At 34.9% G+C, this 24953-nt stretch overlaps 7 protein-coding genes and 9 non-coding genes across 16 annotated transcripts; 13 read left to right on the top strand and 3 right to left on the bottom strand.

The window, feature by feature from the left end:
* The first annotated feature begins 76 nt into the window (after positions 1 to 76).
* Positions 77 to 548, top strand: LOC133328562 (lysozyme 1-like). Its single transcript, XM_061537119.1, has one exon. It carries the CDS (start codon positions 108 to 110, stop codon positions 531 to 533), a length of 426 nt encoding a protein of 141 aa, XP_061393103.1. The 5' UTR covers positions 77 to 107; the 3' UTR covers positions 534 to 548.
* A 1499-nt stretch (positions 549 to 2047) lies between these two features.
* LOC133328559 (lysozyme 1-like) lies at positions 2048 to 2505 on the bottom strand. The gene has a single exon (XM_061537116.1). The coding sequence runs from the start codon at positions 2484 to 2486 to the stop codon at positions 2061 to 2063; it is 426 nt and encodes a 141-aa protein (XP_061393100.1). The 5' UTR covers positions 2487 to 2505; the 3' UTR covers positions 2048 to 2060.
* A 705-nt stretch (positions 2506 to 3210) lies between these two features.
* On the top strand, positions 3211 to 3674 carry LOC133328560 (lysozyme 1-like). Its single transcript, XM_061537117.1, has one exon. It carries the CDS (start codon positions 3242 to 3244, stop codon positions 3665 to 3667), a length of 426 nt encoding a protein of 141 aa, XP_061393101.1. The 5' UTR covers positions 3211 to 3241; the 3' UTR covers positions 3668 to 3674.
* Positions 3675 to 6266: 2592 nt separating this feature from the next.
* Positions 6267 to 6726, bottom strand: LOC133328558 (lysozyme 1). Its single transcript, XM_061537115.1, has one exon. The coding sequence runs from the start codon at positions 6691 to 6693 to the stop codon at positions 6268 to 6270; it is 426 nt and encodes a 141-aa protein (XP_061393099.1). The 5' UTR covers positions 6694 to 6726; the 3' UTR covers position 6267.
* A 1950-nt stretch (positions 6727 to 8676) lies between these two features.
* Positions 8677 to 9141, top strand: LOC133328557 (lysozyme 1). Its single transcript, XM_061537114.1, has one exon. It carries the CDS (start codon positions 8684 to 8686, stop codon positions 9107 to 9109), a length of 426 nt encoding a protein of 141 aa, XP_061393098.1. The 5' UTR covers positions 8677 to 8683; the 3' UTR covers positions 9110 to 9141.
* Positions 9142 to 10260: 1119 nt separating this feature from the next.
* On the bottom strand, positions 10261 to 10762 carry LOC133328594 (lysozyme 1-like). Its single transcript, XM_061537150.1, has one exon. It carries the CDS (start codon positions 10733 to 10735, stop codon positions 10310 to 10312), a length of 426 nt encoding a protein of 141 aa, XP_061393134.1. The 5' UTR covers positions 10736 to 10762; the 3' UTR covers positions 10261 to 10309.
* A 1978-nt stretch (positions 10763 to 12740) lies between these two features.
* On the top strand, positions 12741 to 13239 carry LOC133328563 (lysozyme 1-like). The gene has a single exon (XM_061537121.1). The coding sequence runs from the start codon at positions 12776 to 12778 to the stop codon at positions 13199 to 13201; it is 426 nt and encodes a 141-aa protein (XP_061393105.1). The 5' UTR covers positions 12741 to 12775; the 3' UTR covers positions 13202 to 13239.
* A 1578-nt stretch (positions 13240 to 14817) lies between these two features.
* On the top strand, positions 14818 to 14889 carry Trnae-uuc (transfer RNA glutamic acid (anticodon UUC)). Its single transcript has one exon. It is a non-coding gene; the product is annotated as a tRNA-Glu (tRNA).
* Positions 14890 to 15434: 545 nt separating this feature from the next.
* Trnae-uuc (transfer RNA glutamic acid (anticodon UUC)) lies at positions 15435 to 15506 on the top strand. The gene has a single exon. It is a non-coding gene; the product is annotated as a tRNA-Glu (tRNA).
* A 1637-nt stretch (positions 15507 to 17143) lies between these two features.
* Trnae-uuc (transfer RNA glutamic acid (anticodon UUC)) lies at positions 17144 to 17215 on the top strand. Its single transcript has one exon. It is a non-coding gene; the product is annotated as a tRNA-Glu (tRNA).
* Positions 17216 to 17440: 225 nt separating this feature from the next.
* On the top strand, positions 17441 to 17512 carry Trnae-uuc (transfer RNA glutamic acid (anticodon UUC)). Its single transcript has one exon. It is a non-coding gene; the product is annotated as a tRNA-Glu (tRNA).
* Positions 17513 to 18590: 1078 nt separating this feature from the next.
* Trnae-uuc (transfer RNA glutamic acid (anticodon UUC)) lies at positions 18591 to 18662 on the top strand. The gene has a single exon. It is a non-coding gene; the product is annotated as a tRNA-Glu (tRNA).
* A 2040-nt stretch (positions 18663 to 20702) lies between these two features.
* On the top strand, positions 20703 to 20774 carry Trnae-uuc (transfer RNA glutamic acid (anticodon UUC)). Its single transcript has one exon. It is a non-coding gene; the product is annotated as a tRNA-Glu (tRNA).
* Positions 20775 to 21266: 492 nt separating this feature from the next.
* Positions 21267 to 21338, top strand: Trnae-uuc (transfer RNA glutamic acid (anticodon UUC)). The gene has a single exon. It is a non-coding gene; the product is annotated as a tRNA-Glu (tRNA).
* Positions 21339 to 21876: 538 nt separating this feature from the next.
* Positions 21877 to 21948, top strand: Trnae-uuc (transfer RNA glutamic acid (anticodon UUC)). The gene has a single exon. It is a non-coding gene; the product is annotated as a tRNA-Glu (tRNA).
* A 2446-nt stretch (positions 21949 to 24394) lies between these two features.
* Trnad-guc (transfer RNA aspartic acid (anticodon GUC)) lies at positions 24395 to 24466 on the top strand. Its single transcript has one exon. It is a non-coding gene; the product is annotated as a tRNA-Asp (tRNA).
* The last annotated feature ends 487 nt before the right edge of the window (positions 24467 to 24953 follow it).

The raw sequence follows: 24953 nt of genomic DNA, 5'->3' as shown, positions 1-24953 counted from the left end.
TCAATTGCATTCTATTTCGAAGAAATTGCTATTTAAACCCTTTGAATTTTGGAGTTCAGGCATAGTTTGAATTTAACCATTCGAAGCTAACGAAACATTCAACAATCATGAAATTCTTCATTGTCTTGGTTGCTGCCTTGGCTTTGTCTGCCCCCGCCATGGGTAAGACTTTCACTCGCTGTTCTTTGGCCCGTGAAATGTATTCTTTGGGTGTACCCAAATCGGAATTGCCCCAATGGACCTGCATTGCTGAACATGAATCGTCGTACCGCACCAATGTTGTTGGCCCAACCAACTCTAATGGCTCCAACGATTATGGTATCTTCCAAATCAACAACTACTACTGGTGTCAACCATCCAACGGCCGTTTCTCCTACAACGAATGCAAGTTGTCCTGTGATGCTTTGTTGACCGATAACATTAAGGATTCCGTTACCTGTGCCCGCAAGATCAAGTCTCAACAAGGCTGGACTGCTTGGTCTACGTGGAAATACTGCAGCGGTAGCTTGCCCAGCATTAATGATTGTTTCTAAATTGTTGGTGATTTAACGATGGTGACGAAATAAAGAATTGAAAATGATATGAGTAAAATAAATAAGGTGGTTTTTATATATGGGGGGAAATGAATTATTTTTTTAATTTATAAGTATAAAAATGGAAGAGTATGGAATGATTTGATGATGCATAGGGAATATGGAATCAAGTTGATTTTTAAAGACATATACTTTAAATATATAGATCTCTAAAATAAAATAAACAATTTGATAAGCGTAGGTATGGTATTTAAGGAAGGAAATTTCCTTATTTTTTAACTTGGTTTTTGGTCAAAAATCGGCGATTTTTCAAAAATATTTTTTCAAAGGTCCGCCATTTTGTTAATTTTAGAGCGAAGTCAATAATCCTAGTTCATACGAGAGCCAGACATGTACTCTTTGTAACACCGTTGGAATTTTCGGATTCCGATGTTCCAGTGAGGAGTTATCATGCCCGCCATCAAAAATAAGGACTTTTCTTTAATTGCAAAAAACAACAACAAAACAATAACAAAAATTTTTTGTAAATTATTTTTCTTCTCTTTTAAATCTTCAATTATATACGTGCAATGTTACAAACCTTAACAAACATTGGTATTGATTTACCAGCCCATTGAAAATCTTGAAAAATTAAAATCCAGAATGGGGGGGGTTCCCTTAATGAGACCCCTCCCTTCCCTTAAGGAGACCCCCTAATATAAATTTGTTAATCGGTCGAAAATGTAGGGTATACAAGTCTACCATTTAGTAAACAATAATTTGGCACTATTATTATTTGCAAAAGTAATTAGTCAAGATATAACAAAAGTATTTCGTTTATCTGTCCCATTAGGCGTATTGGCTTTGACATGAAGTATACGTACATGAGCTCCAGCCTAAAATTTATTGTAGATGCAATAGGACACATTTAATGGGATCGATTAAGGGTATTAAACTGTGCGCTGTTCAATAATGGAGTAAAATAATAGAAACCAATCTATTTCACTTATATTCTCCTTTGTATCAATCATGAAACAGTGAAGCAACATATTAATTAAATTATGGACATGAAAAGTATTTCATTTAAAATTATTATTTATTGAAAAAAATACAAATATAATTTCAATTAATATTTCACATCTACCAAAGGGCTTCTACGTATTGACATCAATGATACACACAATTGACCACATATACAAATTTGAGATGAATATGTTCATATTCCATGGGATTAATGAAGTATTCTAGGTCGTATTGGTGGCGACATCAAGTATACGCACCAATACCTTACAAAAACTATAATGAATACTCTTACAGTTAATGGTTTTACATCAAGTCCAATTTCAATAGTAATGTCTCTGTGAAATTTAAAGTACCCTGGTATTTGAATGTCTCAATAGCCAATTGGGGAAAAAATTAAATCATGTGTATGCATGTTACTGATATTGAACCATTTACTCCCAAATTGACAAAAAATAATATACTAATATTTTTCTTCAAATCGTTTTTAATCTTTTATTAAGTCATCGTAGTCAAATCGCCAACAATTTAGAAACAATCGTTGATGCTTGGCAAAGAACCGCTGCAGTATTTCCAGGTAGACCAGGCAGTCCAGCCTTGTTGAGATTTGATCTTGCGGGCACAGGTGACGGAATCCTTAATGTTATCGGTCAACAAAGCGTCACAGGACAACTTGCATTCGTTGTAGGAGAAACGGCCGTTGGATGGTTGACACCAGTAGTAGTTGTTGATTTGGAAGATACCGTAATCGTTGGAACCGTTGGAGTTGGTGGGACCAACAACATTGGTACGGTACGACGACTCGTGTTCAGCAATGCAGGTCCATTGGGGCAATTCGGATTTGGGTACACCCAAAGAGTACATTTCACGGGCCAAAGAGCAGCGGGTGAAAGTCTTACCCATGGCTGGGGCAGCCAAAGCCAAAGCGGCAACCAAGACAATGAAGAATTTCATGGCGATTGTTGTTTATTTCGTTAGCTTCGAATGGTTAAATTCAAACTATGTCTGAACTCCAAAATTCAAGGGGTTTATATACCAAAATTTGCAGTGTTTTCTACAAAGTCAATGTGATAAGATATGATTTGTAGCACAATATCTAATATTTATTTCAAGTATCACATTGAATTATCTATTGCAGTTTTAAAGTTCAATTGTTGAACATAATTTTTTTATTATTGTGGTATCTGCATTTTGGGTGCGATGAATTCCCAAATTATGCCTTATTGTAGACCTTTTCAAATTAATATTGAATGAGAATCAATGATAATATATGATATAAATCGGCAATTATTTATTTTCTGTCCTCTGATTCTGACTGTAGACTATGCTACTATCAAGGGTGACGTATACGTGTTGTTAATATGTATACGCTACCTGCAGTTTTGTGGTTATTCTTGTATTAAGTGCAAATATTATTTTACATTCATTTTTGGTTTTAGAAATGTCTAGGTAATGGCAGTTTCAAAAGATGGGGAATCACTATAAAAAATTGATATGGACTTCAAACATAAAGTGTTCAATGTACAACAAGATATGATAGCCAAGTGCAAATGTTTGATAAGACTTTACTGATATTACCATATTTTGTGCAACAAAGGAACAAATAGATAATAAAAGCATTATCTTCTACCATTTTTCTGCTATATAAACCTCTCGAACTCCAAGGAAACATATAGTTTGAATTTAATCGTTCTAAGCTAACAATCGCCATGAAATTCTTCATTGTCTTGGTTGCCGCTTTGGCTTTGGCTGCCCCTGCCATGGGCAAGACTTTCACTCGCTGCTCTTTGGCTCGTGAAATGTACTCTTTGGGTGTACCCAAATCTGAATTGCCTCAATGGACTTGCATTGCTGAACACGAATCCTCGTACCGCACCAATGTTGTTGGCCCCACCAACTCCAATGGCTCCAACGATTATGGTATCTTCCAAATCAACAACTACTACTGGTGTCAACCATCCAACGGCCGTTTCTCCTACAACGAATGCAAATTGTCCTGTGACGCTTTGTTGACCGATAACATTAAGGATTCCGTTACCTGTGCCCGCAAGATCAAGTCTCAACAAGGCTGGACTGCCTGGTCTACCTGGAAATACTGCAGCGGCTCTTTGCCAAGCATCAATGATTGTTTCTAAATTGTACGGTAATTGGGACGATGAAATAAATATTTAAAAATTGATTTGAAAAGAAAGGTAAAATTTTTATTATTTTATTGTTTAGGGAAATTTTTGGGGGTGGGTGTAAAATTACGGATATAAAAATCACTAGAATTAGTTTTAAGGCTATGACTCATAGTTAAAACCATTTGGACTTCCACATATAAGCAACGGCCAAAATATAAAGACCTATTGAGGACATCGAATTATTTTATTTTAAATATTGCAGCATCTGTACGTATACACGATACCAGAATGTATACGCTTAGGTGTTCGATAAATAGCCTATTTAATTGATGGCGAAATATCAAAGAATTTACGCTAAAGTCAATATTGGTTCCTTTACATAATAAGAAGTACGAAAGATCTTTACATATGAAGTACATTTCATAATTGGTTTTCTGCTTTGGGGTATTTGCGCGTATACGTATTATCAACACGAATTCGCTCCGGTGTTTGCAGGTTTTTTGTTGAGAATATTAAAATATATTCAGTGGGACACCTGTACGTATTCGTGTTGTAAAAACGAATACGTCTAGGTGTTTTATATGTATTATTCATTAGTATATTCAGGTATTGAGCGTGTTTATCTCTTAGTAGAGTCAATTGTTATAAAAATGCAAAAAAATAAAACAATATGATCATTATACCCTACACAACTATGTTGTCAGGGTATTATAGCTTTGTGCAGCCCCAAGAGTTTGTAACGCCGCGAAATATTGGTCCTAGACCCACCTTTAAGTATACCGGTCGTCATATCTCGACTAGCTGAATCGATCTAGACATGTGTGTCCGTCTCTCCATTATAATTTGTAAACACGATACAGGCCACAGTTATGGACCAATCTTCACGAAATTTTGCATGATGGATGGTTTCTGGCTAATGAAGACCCCTATTGTTTTTGGTAAAGATCGGTTAATATTTAGAGGATGAAATGGACCAAATACTAAATTTTTGTCGGTTTTTCTGGTCGCTCCAGAGGCCGCAATTATGGCGCGAACTTTGTGAAATTTTACATGGAGTAGGGGATCGGGCCAAAGAATAAGCATGCTTGTTTTGATAAAGATCGGCCAATATTTAGCGGATCAAATGGACCCTGACTTTTGTGTGAAAAATTACAAAATTTGTATTCTATGGCGTATATATTAACTCCCGAAGGACATAGACCCGAGAAGTTGATAGTATATTCAAGAGGAGTTGTTGACCTTTAAATTGGTACCAATTATATTGTCGTATGTACTTGGATGTGGGAGTTACACATAAATATTTACAGGTTCTTACGTATTCAGATATTATGTAGTAACCCATTATCACACTAGAGGACTGAAATATAGCTCTTATCGCTTTGAAATTTTCCATGAGGATCCATGTATGTTCAAGGACAACGCCTATAATTTTCGCTGATGATCAGATAATAATTTTGGGATGAACTAGACCGAGAACTTAATTTTTTGTATAATTTCGAGTCGATCTATAGGTCACAATTGAAAGCCTAACATCGCAAGAATATTAGTTCTGAATATTAGTAATATTGGTTGAACTCTAATCGGTCAAGAGTGTGTAAATATATCGAAATACCCATGCTCAGAATATAGAACCACAGAAAGTTAGATTTTCGTGGAAGTTGTGTAGGGTATTATATGGTCGGCCCCGTCCGACTATACTGCTCCGCTCACTGGTTAACTAGTATCGTTGAGTGGTGTTTGTCAGTGAAAATTTGTAGTGGTACTCAATAAGATCCTATATAGACGGACAAAAGTGATCGAGCAACTATATTTAGGTTGGATTTTATTGTCGTGTTACTTCGATACAGTGAATCTAAACTGTGAAAGCCACAAGAAAACGGTTCAAAACTAAATTCCTGGGCGTATAAGGTGTAAAAATATCTCTGGATACATTAAACAGGTCTTACAAAATTTGGTTCACTATATAGTCTCACCTGTATATCAATAAGTTTTGTTTAGAAATCTAAGTTTATACCTTGTAGGTTAGAAAATAAATACATGAAATCATTGAACTTTCGTTATAGTGTATTAGAACAATGGTGCGCATAATTGTTGTCAGAACGTATACGTCCATATGATAAAAAAAATTGAATTCTGAATAGCAAGCCAATGTAGGAATTAAATCTTCCAACATACAACCTATATGATGAATTAAATCTTCCAAAATAGTCAATCAATCGCTAAGCAGTCCTATTGTACTCAGTAAAATTTCAATAGAGTTTTAAATCGATACAATATTGTCAAGGGTTTTCCGTTCCACTAAAGGCGGATGATCATGCAAGGTATTTAATTTAGACTATGAACTTCGGCGGGGTAATATATCTCTTCTACAATGATTAAAATCGAGACATATGATCTTACTTCTGGTTGGAATCCTAAAGGATCATTGCACTTTATACATAAATTCTTTACAAATAGAAAAAGACAGAGGCGTGTACCTCAACTTCCACGCTTCAAGAACATCATATTTCCATCCAATTGATTCCCCATGAAACCCCATATTTTAACTCAAAACAACTCATATAAGATAGTATGAAAATGTTCAGATTTTATTCCAGAAACCGTCTAAGCATTTAGAAACAATCGTTGATGCTTGGCAAAGAGCCGCTGCAGTATTTCCAGGTAGACCAGGCAGTCCAGCCTTGTTGAGACTTGATCTTGCGGGCACAGGTAACAGAGTTGGAGATGTTGTCGGTCAACAAAGCGTCACAGGACAATTTGCATTCGTTGTAGGAGAAACGACCGTTGGATGGTTGACACCAGTAGTAGTTGTTGATTTGGAAGATACCGTAATCGTTGGAACCGTTGGAGTTGGTTGGGCCAACAACGTTGGTGCGGTAAGAGGATTCGTGTTCAGCAATGCAGGTCCATTGAGGCAATTCAGATTTGGGTACACCCAATGAGTACATTTCACGGGCCAAAGAGCAGCGAGTGAAAGTCTTACCCATGGCTGGGGCAGCCAAAGCCAAAGCGGCAACCAAGACAATGAAGAATTTCATGGCGATTGTTAGCTTAGAACGATTAAATTCAAACTGTGTCTGGTTTTGGCGAAAATTTCGTCTTATATAGGCGATTTTCTTTTTTCACTTTGAGGAGTAATGTGGAAGATAAGATTTCGAGTTTGTTTTTTGTGTGTTTGGCCAATTCATAACAGTCTTATCATTCTTTAGCCTTAGTAGAAGTACTAATATCGTATTGGGAAGGGTGTGTTGTGGTACTACACGTTGTGGGCAAAGCAAATATCTATAAAGTTTTTCAAGAGGTGTTCAATTTTGTATTATAGATTTTATCACTTCAATATAAAGAGTTTTAGACAATGTTAGTGATAAACAAAAATATAAAATAAATCTTTTTGAGTTTTTGGATTTAAGGGCGATGATAATTGTTTGATTTTTAATTAGATTAAAGTTGCAGGTTTAGGAAAATTTAAGTAATTTTTGCCTTCTTGGAATAGTACATAATCCTCTAAAATATTGTGGACAAGCTGGATATTGTATGAAGTCATTGGAGAAACATCGTTAGGGTAGTCCTAACGAATACGCAATGGTGGTCTAGAAGTTTATAGTAATAGACTGTCAAACTATATTAAATTTATCTTGGGACTACTGTGCGTAAACGTGACATTAGAGCATATACGCCATAATGTATGTGCTCAGAAAAGCACGTAAAATCTCATTTCTTTTTCGATCCACAAGGCTACATGTGCTCGAATTATATTCCCAATAGTTTTTTTGGGTATTCGGAATGGAGCACACAAAATGTGGGAAAACTTTTCATATTCGAGAAACTCGATATGCAGCATAGGGGCGTTATGGTGCATTCTGACAATGGTACGCATACTTGTTGTCAGAACGTATACGCTCATATGGTCTAAAAATTCAATTCTGTATTGCAAACCAATGTAAGAAATTAATTAAATCAACAGTCCTAGTTTCTCAGTTCAATTTCAATAGAGTTTTAAAACAATAACATATGGTCAAGAATTTTCCAACCCTATATAGGCGGCCTTTTTACGAATTTCGAGATTTCTGTAGAGAATGAGATTTCTGCAGATAAAGTGGTTATTGAAAGTAATAAAAAATATATTTGACATTATTTGCCTAATGTTAGGATGGTAGGATATATTATCTACATGTAAATAATTAATAGAGTACCCGAAACTTTGCTACGACATTATTTGCCTAATACGCCCTAATAAAAGCCTATGGAATTTAAGCCTATGGAATTTAACATTAGGCAAATAATGTCAAATATGTGGTTTTTACTACTTTCAATAGCCACTTTCTCTGCAGAAATCTTATTCTCTACAGAAATTTCGAGTGTTTTACAAATAGAACATTATGGTGTATATGTTCTGATGTTAAATTTACGCACCGTAGTCCTAAGATAAATTTAATATAGTTTGACAGTCTATTACTATAAACTTCTAGACCACCATTGCGTATTCGTTAGGACTACCCTGACGATGTTTCTTCAATGACTTCATACAACATTCACCGTAACCACAATATTTTAGAGGAAAATGTATTTTTCCAATAAGGAATAAATAGATTTTCCTAAACCTGCAACTGCAATCTAACTAAAAATCAAACAATGATCATCGCCCTTAAATCCAAAAACTCAAAAAGAATTATTTTATATTTGGTTTTATCTCTAACATTGTCTAAAACTCTTTATAGTGAAGTGTTAAAATCTTTAATTCAAAATTGAAGACCTCTTGAAAAGCTGTATATATATTAGCTTTGCCCACAAAGTGAAGTACCGCAACACACCCTTCCCAATACGATATGAGTAGTTCGACTAAGGCAAAAAAAAAAAAAAAAAAAATGGTAAGACTGGTATGAATTTGCCAAAACACAAAAAACAAATTCGAAATCTAATCTTCCACATTACTCCTCCAAATTAAAAAGAAAATCGCCTATATAAGAAGAAAATGTTCGCCAAAAAAAGACACAGTTTGAATTTAATCGTTCTAAGCTAACAATCGCCATGAAATTCTTCATTGTCTTGGTTGCCGCTTTGGCTTTGGCTGCCCCAGCCATGGGTAAGACTTTCACACGCTGCTCTTTGGCCCGTGAAATGTACTCATTGGGTGTACCCAAATCTGAATTGCCCCAATGGACCTGCATTGCTGAACACGAATCGTCGTACCGCACCAACGTTGTTGGCCCCACCAACTCCAACGGTTCCAACGATTACGGTATCTTCCAAATCAACAACTACTACTGGTGCCAACCATCCAACGGCCGTTTCTCCTACAATGAATGCAAGTTGTCCTGTGACGCTTTGTTGACCGACAACATCTCCAACTCTGTTACCTGTGCCCGCAAGATCAAATCTCAACAAGGCTGGACTGCCTGGTCTACCTGGAAATACTGCAGCGGCTCTTTGCCAAGCATCAACGATTGTTTCTAAATGCTTAGACGGATTCTGGAATAAAATCTGAACATTTTCATACTAACTTATATGAGTTGTTTTGAGTTATAATATGGGGGTATCATGGGGAATCAATTGGATGGAAATATGATGTTCTTGAAGCGTGGAAGTCGTTTATATTTGTAAAGAATTTATCTATATAGTACAATGATTCTTTAAGATTCCAACCAGAAGTAAGGTCTTACGTCTCGATTTCAATTATTGTAGAAGAGATATATTACCCCGCCGAAGTTCATAGTCTAAATTAAATACCTTGCATGATCATCCGCCTTTAGAGGAACGGAAAATTCTTGACCATATTTCATCGATTTAAAACTCTATTGAAATTTTACTGTGTACAGTAGGACTGTTCAGCGAATGGTTGATTATATTGGAAGATTTAATTCATCATCATTCACCTTTTGACAATATTTTATTGGTTTGTATACATATATTGTCAAAAGTAATAAATCAATATGAGCGCCAACTCCAATTGAAAATTAGAAGTCGGATTTCACAGTGGTTCTTTTTAAAAATAAACGGGCTCCTAAAGTAACTAAATTGGCATATTTCTTATCTTAATAGTGCAAGTTTCAACATTGAATTTTGCACCACTGTATTACATTTTCTTTCTATTGTACTGAATTTGCTTTCTATTTTCTTGTTGTCAGAACGTTTACGCCTAAATAACCCAATATTTGAAACAAATGATTTTGCAGTTCAAACTTGGTCATCTTGCTATTGGTTCAAATTTCAATAGAGGTCAAAGTACTAAAAAAATACATTTTTACATTCAAATGTTTCCATTCATGTCTGGACGATTTCGCCCCTTTTCTTTATCGTACAACACTCTTCACACAACATTTTCAGTGATTAATTGGTCTATAAGTTGCTTAATATTTAATTGTTTGCTAACCGCAGGATCCAGGCCTTTGTTTTCGTGGTATATATTTTCTATATAAGTCGGAGCCTAACGTAATATGCCATTGTTTTATGTGTCTGAAATATAAACACAATATAATTACCGAATTCGGAATGAGACACAAACCTCCACTTCGAAACCCTGTGAAGATCATATGTTTTCCTATTTTAACAACAGTTTACTTATTCCCTCCCTTGCACTTTATAGCATAATTCAAAAACAACTCATATTTTTAGTATAGAAATTTCACGATTTTATTCGAGAAACGTTCTAAGCATTTAGAAACAATCGTTGATGCTTGGCAAAGAGCCGCTGCAGTATTTCCAGGTAGACCAGGCAGTCCAGCCTTGTTGAGACTTGATCTTGCGGGCACAGGTAACCGAGTTGGAGATGTTGTCGGTCAACAAAGCGTCGCAGGACAACTTGCATTCGTTGTAGGAGAAACGGCCGTTGGATGGTTGACACCAGTAGTAGTTGTTGATTTGGAAGATACCATAATCGTTGGAACCGTTATAGTTGGTGGGGCCAACAACGTTGGTGCGGTATGACGATTCGTGTTCAGCAATGCAGGTCCATTGGGGCAATTCGGATTTGGGTACACCCAAGGCATACATTTCACGGGCCAAAGAGCAGCGAGTGAAAGTCTTACCCATGGCTGGGGCAGCCAAAGCCAAAGCGGCAACCAAGACAATGAAGAATTTCATGGCGATTGTTAGCTTAGAACGATTAAATTCAAACTGTAACTATTTTGACGAAAATTGTGGCTTTATATAGGCGATTTTCTTTTGATTTTGAAGAGTAATGAAGATTAGATTGTCAGCTTGTTGTGACAAATCCACAATAGTTTTATCATTTTCCCTTTGTCAACACAATCATATTTGAGGGTGTGTGTAATAGTTTGCACGATTTAGCCATTGCCAATATCAATAAAGTAGTTATCACAGAGTCAAGAGGTTTTCAATTTTTAGTTCGACGATTTTATCACATACTTTATTTTATTTCTTCCTTGTTGAAATCAAATAAGAAGACAAAAGTATTTACTATTTTTGTTCCAGGTGCCTGATACTAACATTACGAAAAATAAGTTATAAAGAGAATATAAAATTATTTTCATGTCAGGACAGCTAAAGATCCTATGAAGTTTTATATTTGACAAGGAGAATACAAATTTTGTCGATAGTACGTATAGTTTTTGCCATTACGTGTGCGCCTCAATGGTGAATAATAATCTTAAAAGGTGGAAATTAAATATGGACAAACTTCGGGTGGTATATTTACAATGGAGATGTGTTCAAATTTCATACCTATATGTTTTTTTGTGAGAGACTTTGGTAGAAAGCTTTGGCTAAGATCTGCAAATTACCGAATGTGGTAATTGTCATAGCAAAGTTCGGATGGTTATTTAAAATTGGGCTATGGTCAAATTTCATACCTCCATGTATTTCTGTTAGAACTGGTATCTTCAGATAGCCTGATTTGCAGAAACTTCGATAGTAAGTTTTGGCTAAGATCTGCAAATTACTGAAAGTGGTATTTGGTATTTGTGGTAGATCGGTTGGTTATTTACAATTTGATTATGGTCAAATTTCATACCTCCATGTATTTCTGTAAGAACTGGTATCTTCAGATAGCCTGATTTGCAGAAACTTCGATAGAAATTCGTGGCTACAATCTGCAAATTACTGAAAGTGGTATTTGGTATTTGTGGTAGCTTGATATGATAATTGTAGCTACTACTGATAGAAAATACCCCATTCCCTTTAGTTTCAATCTATAGCACATGGTGCGTATACGTACTGTCACCACGTATACGATCATATGGCCAAGAATTGAGCTCTCTCTCTAAAATTTAAACCCTTTTTCCTGGTTTTCAAATGGCAGGCATGTCTAAATAGATATAGTATTGCACTCTTATAAAAAATAGATATTTTTAGAAATAAGGTACATAGTACAACAAAACATGGACATGGACTGCCATGCGAATCTTGTGTTGCAATATAAAATCTCAAACACAATTTTAGTTACAATGTTTTTATATAATAAAAATTATAGGTCAAATTTTAACATCACTAAACTATGTGCTAAAAATTTATATTCTATTGTTTCTCATATTGGTCCTATGGACGTATACGTGCTGTCATAACGTATTCGACCTTGTGATCTCTGGATTCAATTAAGTTGTTATTGGCAGATATATTGATACATTTCTTATTCTTATAGACTAAATCTTTCTTATAAAACAAATCCGCTTAAAAAGTATAGTTTTTAATAAACTTCACTATATAAACTTGTGTTTACAAATTTTGGAATACGATAACGCCAATTTTCAAATTTCAAGTAGTTAAACTTACTATCAAGCATATCACAAAACGTGTGCCTTTACCTGAAATGAAAAAAAGAAGAACCAAAATTATTGATTAGATATGACAATTTGTTATTATTATTTGTTATTATTATTTTGTATAAAAGATACTAAACTTTGTTTATATATTCAACAAAGTTTCTTATTATTATTTTTTTTGCGTTGTTCCACTTTTTATTTGCCCCATTTCCGATAAAATCAAAATGGGCTGATTGGAATGTGTTTTCAATATGAAAAACCAAAACAAATGATACCAAATAATACTTTAAAAAAATAATCTATTATTTACCTAAAGTGACTAGCAAAATTTTTGCTATATAATCTGCCAACATTTTGTGGATAGGCATAGTTTGAATTTAATCGTTCTAAGCTAACAATCGCCATGAAATTCTTCATTGTCTTGGTTGCCGCTATGGCTTTGGCTGCCCCTGCCATGGGCAAGACTTTCACTCGCTGCTCTTTGGCCCGTGAAATGTACGCCTTGGGTGTACCCAAATCCGAATTGCCCCAATGGACCTGCATTGCTGAACACGAATCGTCGTACCGTACCAACGTTGTTGGCCCCACCAACTACAACGGTTCCAACGATTACGGTATCTTCCAAATCAACAACTACTACTGGTGTCAACCATCCAACGGCCGTTTCTCCTACAACGAATGCAAGTTGTCCTGCGACGCTTTGTTGACCGACAACATCTCCAACTCTGTTACCTGTGCCCGCAAGATCAAGTCTCAACAAGGCTGGACTGCCTGGTCTACCTGGAAATACTGCAGCGGCTCTTTGCCAAGCATCAACGATTGTTTCTAAATGCTTAGAACGTTTCTCGAATAAAATCGTGAATTGTTTTTACTAAAATTTTGTAATGTGTTCTTTTTAATTTAAAGTGAGTTTTGGGGAAATGTGAATTAGGGATAGAGTGCTTTGGAAATGCGGGGTGAAAAGTCTGAAAACAATATCGTGGAAATTTTATTTGAAATTCATTTTAACGTATGGATCTAAAGCTAGGAAATAATGAAATGCTATGGTTTTCGAATAGAGCTACGAGGCGCTCGAGGGTGTTTAATAGACATGCACAATACCATAAGTCTTGGCGTAAGAAGAGGAGCTTTAGTGCGAAGAACTATACTTGTTGGAACTTGTGTTGACATTTGCAGCTTGAAAATAAAGAATATTTGTGGGGCTATATGGATCGCGATTGAATCCAGTAAATATCTACAAGCCGTTCCATAATGATTTTCATATATATTTCGAGTTGGCTATAGAGATCACCAGTCAATCCAGTTCTTATGAATAGGGATTACAGCTGTACCACAAGAGCAGAGTCGATAGTGCGGAGATACCGGACAGAGACATACCTCAGTCATAAACGGGAGTTGCGAATGTGTTCTAAAATGGAGCGAATATATTCTAAAATGTAGAAGCGGCTGATGATCGGATTGAATAATTTAACAACTATCAGGAACTGCTAAAAAGTGGTAAGTTTTACATGCAAATACTAATATATCGTACTAACTACAAATTCTATCTGTGAACGAAAGACCTAATATCGGATTCCCTATTACGGATTTTCCTATTTCTGCATGGGTCAGACGAGCAAGATTTTTGTGTGGAACAAATAGTCAAAACTTCTGAATGAGGCAGCAGACCGTAGTCACTATGAAAACTGACTGCAAAAAACTACCTTGTAAAGGTTTGGAAGTCCTGACCTAAATTTAAATGGATTTTCGAAGTTTTTGTGTGGGAGAGAAAACCGAAATCACTGTGGAAAGAGGAAATGTTATTTAGGTTCGATTTCCAAATCCGTTTTAAATTCGGACAGAATTTCCAAACCTCCGCGCAGGGCAGATAACCGAAGTTTTTGTGTGGGACAGAAAGTCAATACCTTTGTATGGGACAAAAGACCACAATCACTATGGAAACCGAAATTGAGGTTTTTTTCTAAATCCGTTCAAATTTTGAACACGATGATCGAAATTTTTCTGTGGGACAAAAAGTCAAAACCTCTGTATGGGACAGACGACAGAAATAACTACGGAAGACCGAAATCACTATAAGACGAAATCTTACTGGGGTTCGATTTCGTTTAAATTGAGGACATGATAACTAATCTTCTACATGTGACAGATAATCGAAGTTTTTGAGTGGGGCAGAATGTAAAAACTTTTGTATTGCCTACGGAAACAGAAAGCTAATAAATCCCTTTAAATTTAGGATATGATGATCGAAATGTATGTGTAGAACAGAAAGTCATTGGAGAAATAACCACAGGTGAGCGCATGGTAACAATTAATGTACTCAGGTATATAAGTGGATCTTAAACTGAATGTAAGGTGACTAATATACATTCCATATGGCAAGGATATCGGCCTATTATCAATAAATGTAAAAGGATCTAAAATCTTTCTTTTGGTGATAAATTGGTATCCCATATGGTCTAGTGGCTAGGATATCTGGCTTTCACCCAGAAGGCCCGGGTTCGATTCCCGGTATGGGAAGACTTTTTAGCAGGATTCTTAATTAAATTTCGTCCATCTTTTTCAACCCCATTTAAATTTAGAAAAGAATGATCGAAAATTGTGTGTGGGACAAAAAGTCAAAGACCGAAATCACTATGGAAAAATGTATTCGTAATATATACTCCATATGGTCTAGTGACAAGGACTATTACCAATAAATATAAATGGCTCTAAAATTGAACATCTTTCTTTTAGTGGTAAACTTATATCCCATATGTTCTAGTGGCTAGGATATCTGGCTTTCACCCAGAAATATAAATAAACTTCAAATTCAACATCTTTGTTTTAAGAGCTAAACTTATATCCCATATGGTGGCTAGAATATCTGACTTTCATCCAGAAATCTGAAATATCCATCTTTAGTGATAATACTTTGTATCCCATATGGTCTAGTGGCTAGGATATCTGGCTTTCACCCAGAAATATAAATAAACTTCAAATTGAACATCTTTGTTTTAAGAGCTAAACTGATATCCCATATGGTCTAGTGGCTATATATCTATCTTTAGTGATAACACTTTGTATCCCATATGGTCTAGTGGCTAGGATATCTGGCTTTCACCCAGAAGGCCCGGGTTCGATTCCCGGTATGGGAAGTATTTTTAGTTGTTGATTTCCAATACTTCTTTGCCATATCAAAAGTCCTTTCACCAACTGGGCAATTGACGCTGAAACTCAGGATATAGAAATACTGAGCTTGTTAAATTCCGTACATTCTCAATAACTCATTGCGTGGGGTGCTCTAATTATTGTCACCAAAATATTAGTCCATTCCCATTTGATGAATAAAGAACAGAAAATTCAAATTTACCCATTGTATCATATTTTCATCTTTAAAGTTCAGAGTTCATTAGCTTGTTAATCACCTGCTTAACACTTCAATAATCTGTAACAAATATTGCATGACATTGACTTTCCATAACCACCATCAAAATCTTCTTCAGTTTATGCTCGGGCGCCTATTGTGTGTTATTCATAATTAATTAACAAAAAACAAAAGAAGCTACATAATTTAATAATAATTGACATGAAAGAAATGTCTACACGATATAATTTTATATAACCCAATGCTTACCTAACACCATGGGTGGTAGAAAAAAACAACCAACAACAACAATACAATAAACAAGAAAAATGTGTTGCTTTTCTCCCTTTGGGTTTCGGTAACCTTTGGTGAACCGTGAACAGTGTCAGATGGAAAAGTAACAGCAACAGTAGCATTAGCAGCAGTCAAGTGCAACATCCCCTTAGACCGCATGGTATGTTAATGCAGGCCTTCAGCTAACACTGGATAACACATACTATTAGCCACAAAATCACATATAACAAAAAAACAATAACAATAATTGTAAATAATAAAAAAGAAACAACAAAAACTCCATGTGTGAAATGCCAAGACTTCTGTACGAAGAAACACAAGCTAGCAAAGCAAATCTAATTAAAATTTGTTAGAAAAAAATCGTAACGTCTAATAGAAAGACATGAGCAAGCATTCTCATATACACGTGTTGCCATGGCATCACATTAAGCTGCCACATTAGCTGTCTAAGTTTGTCCGATGCTAACGCAACAAATTTCATATCAACCGCCACCATAACCGTCATGGCTTAAATCAAGCTACCAGCCAACCAACCTACCTATCAAACCAACCAACCGACCAAGTTTAGTCAGCAACCAATCAGCAGAGCACTGGCTTTAATTTGCTCTACAATGTTACAGAAAGAAAACGAAACAGAAAAAAAAACATCATGACGAAGAAATAAATAATAAAAGAAAGCTTTTCAATTGTCTGTATTTCCTTCATTCAGTCAATGGCAATAACAGAATTGTGGCTATTTAATCGTCAGGGTATTGTGGATATTAGGGTGGGTTGTTAAAGGAAGGTGACAATTGAAAATTATATTTTAAGAACTACGAATGTTAACAGCAATCGAACATAATTTGTAATATTATTTAGTCAAAATAAAGGTATCCTTAGCTTGAAAGCTTCATAAAAGCTAATAAGAATTGCCCAATCGTCTAACTTTCGAAACTCATAACTTGTTTCTATTTCCAGCTTAATTTTTCAGTTGATCTATACATAAGATTTTCTCTTATATGTTTATAGGCGTCCCGTATAATCTAGTGGTTAGGATATCCAGATTTTAATAATACTACCATATTTAGTGAAATTAAGCATAATAGTCATTGCACTTTCGGCGTGACTTTTTGAATGCACTATACGATCTATATATCCCATATGGTCTAGTGGCTAGGATATCTGGCTTTCACCCAGAAGGCCCGGGTTCGATTCCCGGTATGGGAAGATTTTTTTATTTAATTTGATATATATGACTATTCGATGGGCCTTAATGTAAAAACTATCCGTCTCGCATAATTAAATCCGAATATTAAACTGAGTGCAGATGTATTCGGCAATACAAATTTTTGGGTGCTGGTAGGGCCGCAATGTTATAAGTTTCGTAGAAACGACCCATACCTCAATCAAAACGGCATGATTTTTTTATATTTTATTACCAAGTTAAATGTATCCCATATGGTCTAGTGGCTAGGATATCTGGCTTTCACCCAGAAGGCCCGGGTTCGATTCCCGGTATGGGAAAATGTTTTTAATACAACTATCCGTCAATTACGTGATAATTTCAATACTGTAATATATCACAGAAAATAACATGCATGGCACAGAAGTTATAATATTGTGTGATATGTTTGCTGCCTCATGTCGTATTTGCGGTATCCAGTAGGTTTTATGTTTCAAATTCTATCGGCATAATCCATCATGATTATGAGATTACTGCGGTTCCGATTTTGGAACCAGAAATCCTTGGCAAATAATCATCTCTGTGGACATAGTAAATTTGACATGAGCGGAGTGATGAAAGCGTCAGAAAATGTAGATTCGTATACGCAGAAAACTAGAAGATATGGAATAATTTTATATCGGCCTGTTCTTAATACAGTGCGTTTTATATAAAATACTCGGGCATTATTTGGTTGTCAAAAGGAAGGTGAAAACTAAACATGGGATTATTAAAGAAATATTAACCGTTCATAGTTAGAATCTTCTTGTACAAATGGTCCTTTTATTCCTCGTGAGAGCATAGGGCTTCGACAAAGCATCGCCAGCTTACTCGGTTAGCTGTTCTTGTATCTTCCAATGTTGGGTAATTTTGTCTAAGTTTATGGATATTGACGATTCCGTAATTGGGAATTCCATTCAAAAGCCATTCTGGTTATGCTATGTACATTTGTTCTTAATTTCCGACATTTAATCTGCTTCCGCATGGGTTCCACTACTCTGCGTTACTTATGGTTTTGTGTCAAAATATTCTGCATACGATCCTGAGGCATCTGTTTATGAATACTATATTTAATTTCACATATATCCCAGATGTTATAGTGGTAAGGATGTCTCGCTTTTTTTCGCAGATGTTAATCTGCTTTTGTATGTGTTCCTGGTTCGTTAGATTCCAAAGCCCTGCGCTACTAATGGTGTTTCGTCAGAATATGATCCTGAGGCATCTGTTTATGAATAATTTATTGAATTTATATATCCCATATGTTCTAGTGGCGAGGATGTCTCGCTTTCATTCGTAGACGAACAAATTCCTTGTCAAATGTTTTTGGAATCAGGGTTTTTGCAAATTTCTAGATATGCTTACCCATTTTTTATTAATATATCCCATATGGTCTAGTGGCTAGGATATCTGGCTTTCACCCAGAAGGCCCGGGTTCGATTCCCGGTATGGGAAGATTTTTTTTCTTCCATATCTACTTTTAATTACCTACAATTTTAAAAATACTTTTTCCATTTCCTCATTCCGCCAGCCCTATATTTTATATTACAACTCATTGCATATGTATAACGGCCCACACGCATTTGTCATACCGCATATATCATAATAACATTTCAAAACTGTCAATGTTGACAGGCAGAAACATCAAAACGGAATAATTGTAATAATAATAAAAAAAATAAATAAACATTAACTCAAAGGTATTAAAAAACGTGTATCTCTCCGCCCTTGTTCCTTTGCTATTACTAACAAGTTTACATTTACAACAAGTTTGCCGGTAATAAGACTATCCAGCTGTTTATGCTAAACGCGTGAGTAAGCCGCGTAACGTATGTATGGAAATATTTGTTTAGCTTTTTTTATTAAAATTTCTTTGTAATTGTGGGGAAATAAGTTTCGAATGCTTTATTTCAAATTTGCTTTCATTTTTATTTGCTGGGTATTGTGTTAATCTAAAAACGCTTTTGATAAGGTCATTTTAGTTGATTTTGTTCATTGACTTCGTCAATTCATGCAGAGGCTTTTGCGTATCTTTTTTTGTTTTGCCTGTCAGTCATCAGTCACTTAGTTAAGTCAAGTATGTATAATAATATGTATCTGATAGTTGGTTGTTTTGAATATACATTGTAGATTTCGCTTTCAAGTAGTTCCATTTGAATTGCGTAGACGTTATGAAGATTTTATTATTTTGAAAATGAAGAGTAAATTACACATAAACTTGAATGAAGGAGTTGAAGTGTCTGGTGGTGACAGGAAAGTGATAAGTGTCTTTGTGTAACTTACACAATGTAACTTGTATAACTTACACAATGTAGCTTGGTCTGGTCGTAGCATTTAAAAACGACTTATATTTGATATCAAAAATCCATATGATCTAGTGACAAGAATATCTAAATTTATTTCAAATGATCGATTTTGAATTTAAATATATGTGTTAGATGCTGATTCCAATTGTAGTGAATTCTATATGATCTAGTAACAATAATATCTGGTACCTTTTTAAAAGGTATCAATTAAATATCTGGTAATATATTCCATGTGGCCTGGCATATCATTCAATAGTCGGAGCAGAACAATATAGAAACTCAGTATTCCATATCACATCCCATATGATCTAGTGGCTAGAATATCTGTCTTCGATTATCTTTATAATTCAATTTATAATGGTATTTATCTTATGCCGTCTATTAACAATAATGTCTGGGTTTAATTCAATTTTTTCGGATACAAATGTTTATATAATGAAGAAGTTGATTGGTATAATAAGACTGAATGTCATTATTACCAAATATATCTATGATTCGGCATACATTTTTTTCAATTTAATTTCATTTAATGAAAAAAATAAAAGTTACACTTCGATTTTTGTTAAGATACCACCTTTTTGTTTATTTACCACTAATATTTCTTCGCAAAAACTGGTGACAAAAAAACGGAACCTCTTATAAAAATTAAAAACAAAATGATTGTTGATTGTCATTTGCGATCTGTTGACAAATTAAAACGCAATTTGATTCAGCTTCATCGCCAGCGAAACAAATTGGACACATGTTTTCACCTTCTTGTTTTTGTTATATGATGTTTATGCTCTTTTATTTTGACATATCGTAAGACCACCGTTCACTGTCACACATGAATTTTGATAAATGTTCGGCGTTTAATATCAAGCCTTTGGAAATGAAAAACAAATGAAATAATTACAACTTTCTAATTTACCAATAACGCTTTGCAATTATTTAGGTTATCAACGATTTAGCAAAAGTTTGTCTGAATTTTTTTGGTAAAGTGATTTAGAGTTAAAAAAAGAAAAACGAGTCTTACTTCAATACGACTCTATCCCAATTATGATGCAATTATTTCAATCGTCCGAACACTTTAGACCTTCTGACCCTCCGATTTTCTCCTGGATTCATAAAATCTAAAAATATATCCATATCAGAGAAACTGGAACATTGGCTGTCAGAGTTGCAATCTATTTAGCATCATGTATGTATATCCCATATGGTCTAGTGGCTAGGATATCTGGCTTTCACCCAGAAGGCCCGGGTTCGATTCCCGGTATGGGAAGGTTTCTTTTAGCTTCTTGAGCATAAGGAATACAAAAAATAATCAATCGTTGGAGTGTCAGGGAATCATATTAGATATTACATTATCATTGTTATCCTTGTCCGAATTGCAAATCATTTACTCCACAGTGAAATCCTACAGAAACCACCATTAGTATAAAATAAGTAAGTATTACAAGACTTCGCAAACTTCTGACCATCCAATTTTTCCATTTTCAGCCAGAGTTGGAATTTGAGAATGTTTATTTTAGTTTCTTGAAGATTAGGTATGTAAAGAGGGAATCATTTTAAACATTATCACTGTTATCCATATCCGAATTACGAAGCAGTTATTCCACAGTGAAATCTTAGAAAGAACTAAAAGGGTATTAGAAGCGTTCGAAGACTTTTGACTCTGCTATTTTATGCTTGATCCATAAAATGGAACAATATATCCATATCAAGGAATCTGAATCTTTGGTCGTCAGAGTTGCAATCAATTTGGCGTCATATATCCCATATGGTCTAGTGGCTAGGATATCTGGCTTTCACCCAGAAGGCCCGGGTTCGATTCCCGGTATGGGAAGGTTTTATTTTAGTTTCTTGAAGATTAGGAATAAAGAAATCGGCATCTTTGGCTGTCAGAGTTGGAATTTGGGAATGTTTATTTTAGTTTCATGAAGATTAGGTATGTAAAGTTGGAGTGTCACGGAGTCATCTTAAATATTATCCGTATCCGAATTAGGAGGCACTTATTCCACAGTGAAATCTTAGAGGGGCCAACATTAATATGAAATAATTTAGTATTAGTAGCGTTCGCAAGCTTCGGACCCTGTTATTTTATGCTGGAATGCAAATTGGAAATAATATTTATACTTGGTTCAGATAAGCTGCATTTGATTTGGACAGCAAAGATATTTTGGACAACCTTTAGAAAAAAGAAGGATATCTAGCTAATTAACTACCCTCCAAACGGATTTTTATTTATCAAAAACCAGGGCAAAATATATTCTATCCTAGAATGGTGCCAAAAAGTAACTTAAATATATTTCCATATCTCAGCATCTCAGCTAGAGGAAATCTCTAGCTGCCAGATTGGCATGCAAAAATTTTTAACATATATATCCCATATGGTCTAGTGGCTAGGATATCTGGCTTTCACCCAGAAGGCCCGGGTTCGATTCCCGGTATGGGAAACTATTTTTGGAAAAATTGTGTATAACCTGTGGACTCCATATTTCCGCGTGAAATATAATTTTTTAATATTAGTACAAACATAAGAAAAGATTCAGTGTAACCCCGGAAACATTCAGGCTCTCATGTTTATCAATTATAAAATTTTAAAACAGGCACAATTTACCAAAATCTTCTTTAAAGAGAACAATATTTTCTAAAACATTTTGATTTGAATACTTTGTAGTAGTTTAGACAGGTTTCATTAGTTCAAATCACAAAATTGTCATTTGAATTTAAATCTCCATTCCAGTCAAAGTTTGATTTTTTCGTTCGGTCCCACGCCACTCACACCCGCCCCAACCGACCGTGGGACGACCTCCCTATATCGAAGGGAACGCGAAACCCCATAGTCCGGACTATGGAGGGGTTAGTAAATGGTGGGAAGACCGGCTATATATTTTATCATGCTTTATGCTTAATAATGTGTTAAAAATTCGGTACATGGGCGGGCTCTATATTAAGAAAGTAATTTTCCATAAGTTTTCAAAGTGCTGTGTTATAACAATTTCAAATATCTGCTTCTTTTTGGTAGTATTTCAGTTTTCGATAATGATAAGCAGACCTTACATTTCACATGAATTAATTAAAAAAAAAATAAATAAATATAACAAATAAAGTAATGAAAAATAGATAAGTCGTAAAACATTTATATGCGCTCAATTTGCCGTAAGATTATTGCGATTTAATTTAGGTAAACAGATAGAATAACACGCGCGTTACTTCATATGACGCTCATCGAGATACAAGTTATCGATTAACGAATTATCGTTCAAAATAATAAAGCAGACATATGATAGGTTCACCATATCTCGTTTATTTTTTAGGTTACAGTTTACGCTGTAGTCTCATGGAAAGCTCTTGAGTGAAATTAAAATTATAAATATTACGCTATAGGATTTGAGCTTTTAATTAAGATCAATTTCAGCAGTAGTATCTTGGCAAAGATCATAGGTGCCCAAAATTAAAATGCGTTAGTATGTGTGAGAGAAAACAGAACAGTACTGAACAAAATTGTGTGTACATTTTTGTGGTCGGAAAAAATTATTGAAGAATTTAATTTTTGTTATTATATAAATTAAAATCATTATTAAAAATGTTTTTATATGAATTACAAATTGTATATGTCACAAAAATCTAATAAAGATTATAAAGTAGCATATACCGAGATAATCATATTGTAATATTAAATATTAATATTAAATACTACGATAATTATCAAATATTTAATTCTTTTAAAAAACAGCAATTGTTCTGTTGTTTTTAAAAATTTTTAAACATACAAAACGCATTTTGAATAATAAAATAAAAATCCAAATATACTGAAACACTTTTATCCCTAAGTGTTATTTCGTTGATTTTCTAGTTGTGCGGACACAACGCCGTGCGCGCACCCCAGCATTTGTTCATTCGTTGCCTGTCAAACAACGACTGACTGAAAGAGCATAACAATGCGTGTGAGTAGGCAGCTACTTTAAAGTATACTGATGGGCACCTATGGCAAAGATTGTAGCTCATTATGGAATATTCCTAGTCGTAGTTATTAGATTTCTGAAAATTTCGAAACGTAAATGTCATTACCAATTCAATAAAATTAGTGCCACTTTGGAGTTCAAAATTAACATAAAGAACTTTTCTTTTTTGTTTTGTATCACACTTCCGCAACGAAGCTATACGATTTGTAAAGAAATTAGCCATAAATCAGTAACTAATCTCAAAGACAAACATTCTTCGAAGATATTATAAATTATGCAAATATCTATAGCTATTAAATGAGTTGCAATTGGGTCGAATATTTAGCACATTTAAAAAACACAACACATAAATTTTACAAGAAGAAATAGTATTCTGTATTATAGCTATCAGATGTAAATCTGTAAACAAAAAACAAAAGGTGAAAATTGCAATAAAATAAAAAAAGAAACAGAAAGTTTCAGATGCCAACAATAAAGCAAAATTATACAGATTTGTTGTGTGTTTAGCCTCAAGAATATTTTCTAAATTATTGGAACACGCAAAACCACGTGACGGGGACTGCGCCAGAAAAAAAGGTGAAAGTAACTGAATACCTAATCACAAGAAAAAAAGAGAGCTTAGATGTTTCATTTCTTAATTTACAAATAAAAATACAAACACCATTCTAAACAAATTAAGATTTGACATAAATTAGAGATGTCATTATAAATATAGCAGTAAAGCCTTTTGTTTTGTTGTCATTCTCTGTGTGGAAGCACATCTCCGTCTGCGAACTGTACTTGAATGGTAGGCTGTTTTTTTTTTTTTGTTGGAGTGCCGATACGCATGAGTGAATCTCACCATAACGTAAATATGAATTCCAATGGTTATTTGTATACCCTTTTTTCTGCTGCAGTTATATGAAGTACATTATGTTGCGAATACCAGTTAATATCCTCGATAGTATAGTGGTTAGTATCCCCGCCTGTCACGCGGGAGACCGGGGTTCAATTCCCCGTCGGGGAGTGTATTAGTGTCAAATCTACGTTTTCCCAGTGGTATTTTTATACCCTCCACCATAGTATGGAGGGTATATTAGTTTTGTTTTTCCGTTTGTAACGCATCGAAATACTCATTTCCGACCCTATAAAGTATATATATTCTTGATCAGCGTAAAATTCTAAGACGATTTATGCATGTCCGTCTGTCCGTCTGTCTGTTGTAATCACTCTAGCGTCTAAACGAGTTGAGATAGAGCGCCAAAATTCAAGTTCAAGTTCGAAGATGGGCTATATCGGTCCACGTTTAGGCATAGCTCCCATATAAGGATACCCCCCAATTTTCGGTATTTTGAGGTTCTTGAGCGTGTTTTTCGACCGAATTCGCTGAAATTTGGTACTTTGAGTTCTTATTGGGTAGCAAATATCCCCACTAAAAATTATAAATATAGGTCCATTTTTTCGGACAGCCCCCATGTAAGGGTAACCCCGAAATTTCGGTATTTTGAGGTTCT

This window comes from Musca vetustissima, unplaced genomic scaffold, assembly GCF_032173495.1.
Source record: "Musca vetustissima isolate MV318-11 ecotype Yass unplaced genomic scaffold, APGP_CSIRO_Mvet_v1 utg2116, whole genome shotgun sequence".
NCBI lineage: Eukaryota > Metazoa > Arthropoda > Insecta > Diptera > Muscidae > Musca > Musca vetustissima.
This window is presented reverse-complemented; position numbering and strand designations above follow the sequence as displayed.

Bases quoted from the DNA above. Each gene is read 5' to 3' on its own strand.
- LOC133328562 (XM_061537119.1), top strand. From the start codon at position 108: ATGAAATTCTTCATTGTCTTGGTTGCTGCCTTGGCTTTGTCTGCCCCC.
- LOC133328559 (XM_061537116.1), bottom strand. From the start codon at position 2,486: ATGAAATTCTTCATTGTCTTGGTTGCCGCTTTGGCTTTGGCTGCCCCA.
- LOC133328560 (XM_061537117.1), top strand. From the start codon at position 3,242: ATGAAATTCTTCATTGTCTTGGTTGCCGCTTTGGCTTTGGCTGCCCCT.
- LOC133328558 (XM_061537115.1), bottom strand. From the start codon at position 6,693: ATGAAATTCTTCATTGTCTTGGTTGCCGCTTTGGCTTTGGCTGCCCCA.
- LOC133328557 (XM_061537114.1), top strand. From the start codon at position 8,684: ATGAAATTCTTCATTGTCTTGGTTGCCGCTTTGGCTTTGGCTGCCCCA.
- LOC133328594 (XM_061537150.1), bottom strand. From the start codon at position 10,735: ATGAAATTCTTCATTGTCTTGGTTGCCGCTTTGGCTTTGGCTGCCCCA.
- LOC133328563 (XM_061537121.1), top strand. From the start codon at position 12,776: ATGAAATTCTTCATTGTCTTGGTTGCCGCTATGGCTTTGGCTGCCCCT.